Source organism: Glossina fuscipes, unplaced genomic scaffold (assembly GCF_014805625.2).
Source record: "Glossina fuscipes isolate IAEA_lab_2018 unplaced genomic scaffold, Yale_Gfus_2 1, whole genome shotgun sequence".
Taxonomy (NCBI): domain Eukaryota; kingdom Metazoa; phylum Arthropoda; class Insecta; order Diptera; family Glossinidae; genus Glossina; species Glossina fuscipes.
The window spans coordinates 13555625-13561749 of record NW_023998415.1 but is presented as its reverse complement, the minus strand read 5'-3'; the positions used below and the strand labels follow the sequence as shown (position 1 = coordinate 13561749).

The following is a 6125-nucleotide window of genomic DNA, read 5'->3' as shown; positions in this document are numbered from 1 at the left end:
ATTTTCGTCATGCGTTCTTCTTACTAACGACTAAACGGTTTATCCTATCTATTGTGAACAAAATTTTTGTAGCATTAGAATAAATCCTGCCTGGCATGTAGTGGCAAGTGGAAAATTTGCAATAAAATATTTAACGTCACCATTACATATGTTTTGAATTTTATTCAACTTATATATGTTTCCTTAATATTTACATTATAAACGATTGATACATTGTTTGCGTATTAACTACGGAAAAGAAAAGAAAATTCATTTATTGCGATTTCTGCCATGAAGCCGTAATGAACGATTTTTATCGATTTTAGTACACAAAATGGTTACGTTTTCGACCAAAAATTATTAACAATTTGTAATGGTTTCACTGTGCTTAGAAAACCGAAGAAATAAAAATTTCGAAAATCTTTCTGTTCTCTTATAAAACGAGATTGTGAGGTCAAGTGCAGAGCATCACGTTGCAGAGGAACAACCCGGGCCAGTATTAGATTCTTCCTTGCACAATTCCATTTCACATTCTTCATGTACGCTTTCGTAGGAAACTTCGATTTTTCCTCCCTCTTCACGATAGTCAGCATAAATTTCGGCCCTTTGTTCGACAAGCTGTTTAATAAGATTTTTAAGAATTTCGCGGCAGTCGACAATCTGGCCAACTTTCTCAGAAACGCCAGCCGCCAACCACGGGCAAAGGCTATCAATTAGTTTTTGGCGCTTGATTGCATCGGCGGCTGGTTCAAGATTATCCAAAATTTCTGGAAGAATGCTGGCAATGTGTCCTTGCAATATTTTGGCGGCGATAACTTCCTTTTGGATTTCATCGCCCACTGACTTGGCAATGGCATCTTGTCGTACGCGTCTTTCTCTTTCTGCCCTTAGACGTATTTCTTCGTCTTCCAATCGACGCAATTCCGCCAACTCAGCTTCACGTTGAGCAAGCAGCCTATAAATTCCGCAATTAAAAAATATTTGAAAAATGTTTTCCTTCTTTTTTATTGTTTTTTATTATGTTATACTCACTTATCTTGTCGCCTGCGTATAGATTCGATTTCGCGTTCATGAGCCATTTCTAGTACCGTCATCTCAATTATGCTGTCGATCATGGCTTCAATAATTGGTTCAGCTTCCGCATCAAAGTGGAAGAGTTCTCCTTCGCCAATTTCCGTTCCGACATCTATTCCAATTTTCGCCGGTGTGTAAGATGGTTGAGCTGGTTGCTCAAGAAACAAATCTGTCTGAGTTTCGGCATCGAACTCGGGCGGGTGTGATACCAATTCCTCTAAATATTTATCGGTTTGCATAATTTCATGATGTCGGCCGTGCACAGGTGGCGGTGTTCCTAAAACATTTCGTAAATTTTTCTGGCAATTAAAATTTTTGCGTAGTGTCAATCGCCTTCTTACTTCGTTGAATTTATTCGGTAGTTCATATTCCACCTAGGCATGAAAAAAAGCAAAATGGTTATCAATATTTTAAAACGTAGTTTCTCATATATTGCATATATTAGATATTGACCGACGGATCTTGTGAAAACGCGTTCAGTTCATGTTTTTCCCAAAATAAACTGGAATAACACGATTATATCTTATCCCATTGCGGAGGGTAAATTTGCTAATTAGCTAACCGATCTATGACTTCGCCCGTTATTACCAAAAAAAAAAAAAAAAAAAAAAAAAAAAAATTTAATCTTCGATTTTTCTCAAATTACGATCCAAAAATTAAATAGAAGGCAGTGTACATTATATAATATATATGTGTTCCCATTAGACATCAGTTGCTTTAATATGAAAATCTTTCCCAGTTAGTCTATATGGAAAATAGTGAATTAAGTTAATTTCAGAAACTTTATTGCTTTTTGCGCTTACCAAAAGTGAATTCACCCCGTAATTAGGACCTTTGACCACCCTTCTGTCATACATAACGTTCTTATATGGCTCAGGAGGCGGTGGTTCTCTGTAAGCATAAACAACAAAATAGTTAATGACCAATCATTTGATTAGATTACATTTCGTTGTTAAAGTAATGAACAACAACGGAGGAGACCTTCAAACTTATGACCTTTCGTGCTCAAGTTAATAAATTATTTCGCTTTTGTCAACTAAAAATTGATTGAAGATAATAATATAACGTTTTAATTTATTTAATCAGAGATCGTACAGATATTGAATGAAAATACCCCACGTAAAAGAGAAGATTACATCATTCGGACATGATTAACTCTGATATTTTTTTGCTCTCGCCTATAATTATGGCTGAAGTTTTACAATAATATATAATAAGGAAGAAAAATAAATTTTACGAAATTTTACTTCATGCTCTTTGTCTTTCTTGCATATGGTTAAGGCAAATTTAAATCTTTTGGGGCATTTCAGAGGGAAACGGAAAATATAGTTAAGTGTTTGCTGAAGTTTGAAAGACCTTAATAATAATAATAAGAATAGAAAAATGTAATATATGCATATGCTAGCAGCATTGAAATATTTGAACTCGTGACCTATGATTTTTTTCTTGTACATTTTAAATGGTTTTTTTTTACCAGCTCCCAACAAGACCGGAAGCGCAAAAATAAATTACAATGGTTTGCATGTATCCTGATTTATTTGCATGGCTATATGCGTAAACATATGTGCAAATGTAATAGTAGCTCGTTTGCGTCTAACTCAATAAAAAGTAGAAAATAAAATGCATTTAATTGTTTCGCTTTAAATACTCGACGGCTGTATAGCAAAGTAGACAATTTTGCAATAGAAATGGTAGTATTATATGTATATATGCATATACATCTATATATGTTTACATATAGGCGTAGATATGTACAGATATATACAGATAGATTTTCATAACCTTACTAGACAGATATTGAGTCTTTTTTTCATTTTACAGAACATTGATCTTTACTATGAGTAATGAGTGAAAAGAGAGAGTCGTTGATATTTCAATATGGATTTGAATGAATCTTTATGAGGTGAGCATGTCCTCAGTATCTTTTGTTAGCCCAATAGCCAAGATAAGTTCTTGTTATTTTTTGTGAGTGAGACGCAACAAAATTAAAAAAAATGTTATGTTAAACTATTATAATCTGTAGTACCGTTATTTTAGAGAAATTCCTTAATATAAAATTACTACGAAAACCATAGGAAATGGGGAGTCGTGAGTAGATCCAAGTCCCTTATTTTATGTATCAATATATTCAAAAATATTTTTGACGTGATTTTTATTTGCCTTTAATCAACTCGTCTTTGGACTGGACTAAGAAAAATAAAAATACCGCCCAACTCTTTTTTTCCACGGTAGTTATGTTCCCTAGAAAACAGTTCAAAAAAATGATGTAAAAAAGTACTTGCGTCACATCATAGATAAATTTGTGGACAATGTTTCACAACTTTAAAAAATCGTGAAAAACCCCGTGGAAAAAAGGCAATAATTAAATCTCTATTACACATTTATAAAACATAAACAGCAAATTTTTATTACAAGAAAAAAAATTTAAATTACTGCACAGTGGGAATGCAGTCCATAAGAGCAGCATATTGTTGTATTATTTCAAAATCGTGTAAAAAAAGAGTTGGGCGTATGTATTTCTAAGCAATGTTTCTGTAATACCTTCGCGCTTTCTTTTGATCATCATTAGTGTGTGTACACATTATAAGATATTCGACTGTGTCTAATAGTTAATGTAGTCCATAGTCCGCATGAGAGCACTAATATTAAAACGCATATTAGTATTAAAATTATATATAATATTATATTATATATTATTATTATATATTATTATTATATATTATATTATTATTATATTATATATTATATTATATTATAAATATTAAATGTGATATGATAGTCATACCATTGTGATGTTGTCCCTTTAACGAGATTAGACAAATGGTTGGAATACAGAAGAATCAAAATTGATGAAAGTACTACTATTTAATGAAGCTTATTTTACTATAGCCCTACGCGAACCGAATTCTAATATCAGCCATTTCAAATCTTTCTATTCCTTTCACAAAAAACATAGACTTGTAACTGCTACTGCTCTCGTAACAGTGGAAGGGGATTTGGTTCATTTCGCTACGCTAATTGTGCAGAATGAAGTTCGTCCGCTACAATTGCTCACACGCTTTATGATGATAAAATTTTTTTTATTTGCATTAAACATATACCGAAATATTCAGAAGCCTGACTTACTTCACCAGTAAATGATTTACGATATGTTTTTAAAATTTTCCTCAAAGTTTGCATTACCCTAACACATCCGAACTTGCTATATATGTTTCGTTAAAAATGACTTATTGGAGAAAGAAGTAAATAAATAAATAAGAAACAAGCGAAAACACTATAGTGCAACACGGCCCACAATTAAATACCCTTCACAATCCTATATTTACACAAAATATAGTAACTTTTCCAAACAAGGTGTTATATGGGAAGCGCGACCGAAAAAATAGTTCGATCTGAACGATTTTCAATAAGGTTTTTTCTCGGGCCAAGACATTTCGGTATCGTACAGAATATCATCAAAATAGTTGGAAAATTGCGACCTTTAGGTTGAGTACAAGAAAACAAATTAGACAGAGAGACGGACATGTTTAATAATAAATAAGTTTATCCACAAAAACTTAAAATATCCTTATACCACAAGTTTTTGGAAACGTCATATACATAGAGATTATAAAGCATTGTTTATTAAAAGTTCCATATGTGATTTAGCTGGTGTTAGCATACTGCAATGCAATAAGCAAATAACGTAGTAAAGAAAATTTGGTGCTGCAAGTGAGAAACATTGCCTAGGTTTTCGGCATAGTTAAGTGCGCAATCGGTATCTCTCAGAGAGCACACGTATCCATACATTAGAAGTTTATTATAAATAAAAGGTAATTCTCGGCCAGTTAAACAATATGTAAATATTTCTCTGATCCGAGGACAGATAGAGAAATATATAAAAAGCACATAGCTTTATAATGAAATAAAATTTTCCAAATTTTTCCACAATATTTCCACCATAACAATAAAAATTAATATAAATGGAATTAAATATTAGTGTAATCTTAAAATCTAATATGGTTATCTATGATGACAAATTCCATAGGCATCCGTTTATAGGCATTCGTTTTCTTTATATTAATGTATTCGTGCACTTACTTTCGACCTTTGGAACCTTTTTTTGAGACTGCTTGCGGTAGTGAGGACCACCAAAATGGCAGTTTGCATGGTTGCGCCGGAGAGCCTTCACCTAAATTTAAATGCATTCCGGTTAAATTCGTTCCGGATCTATTTGCATCTGAACTCTGATTGTCAATGATGAAAGGTGGCTTTTTGTTTCGACCAAATGTGCGCGGTGTAGGCATATTCTTCTTCTTTTTGTCCCGTTACTCCTTCAATTTATTTATTTATAAAATTATTATTATATATTTTGATTTATGCACGTATTAAGATTCGGTTAGAAAAACTATATATATTTAGTTTTCAAAAAAATATACTCAATGTCTATGCCTGATCATTATTTCCGACATATCTAAGCAAACAAACAATAATTGGTTACGGATTTATTGATTGCTTCAAAATAAATTTGGACAAAATTTTGCTAACAACTTTTCTTTCTTTTTAATTGATAGTTAATTCATATTTTGCTGAGACTGTTTTCTTTCCTCATTTTTATAAAAATCGCAAAATATGCAATGCCGCTGCTAGGCAATATATGAAAATAATTTGTTATATGTACATGAAGAATATGTGTGGTGTGTTTACCAAAACATATGTTTGCTTTGCTGTTTCATTTTTGAATGCGGTCTCAGACGTTTAGACACAAGGTAGACACACTCGAAATTTCGCTCGTGTGCCGAAATTTTCCAAACATTCTATTTTATTGCTTGATGGTTAGGGAAGTTGGGCAAATGTATGTGAAAGTTTTCTTTCACCAATATCCCTCAACCAAGTAAAGTAACATTTTGTTATCAATTTTTTTTAATTTACTTTTCAACCATTCTTTTAATAATAAATCGCGAAGTTCAAGAAATAGATCGATATCCTTCAAATATGCTACAATTAAGTCTTGTATGAAATGAGTTTAGTGCAATTTTCATCATTAAATATTAAAACTGAGATCTTTTTATCATATTCATGGGAATGTCTAC

At 32.2% G+C, this 6125-nt stretch overlaps 1 protein-coding gene across 2 annotated transcripts; it reads right to left on the bottom strand.

Moving 5' to 3' along the window:
• Window positions 1–364: 364 nt before the first annotated feature.
• Window positions 365–5695, bottom strand: LOC119632603 (radial spoke head protein 3 homolog). Of its 2 annotated transcripts, none has more exons than XM_038025581.1 (4): window positions 5134–5695; window positions 1857–1944; window positions 1012–1427; window positions 365–934 (listed from the first exon to the last, which is right to left on the bottom strand). In XM_038025581.1, exons 1-4 carry the CDS (start codon window positions 5337–5339, stop codon window positions 448–450), a joined length of 1197 nt encoding a protein of 398 aa, XP_037881509.1. In that variant the 5' UTR covers window positions 5340–5695; the 3' UTR covers window positions 365–447. The 2 variants fall into 2 exon arrangements, with proteins under 2 accessions (XP_037881509.1, XP_037881510.1); XM_038025582.1 differs by lacking the exon at window positions 5134–5695 and adding an exon at window positions 3595–3659.
• Between the last annotated feature and the right edge of the window lie 430 nt (window positions 5696–6125).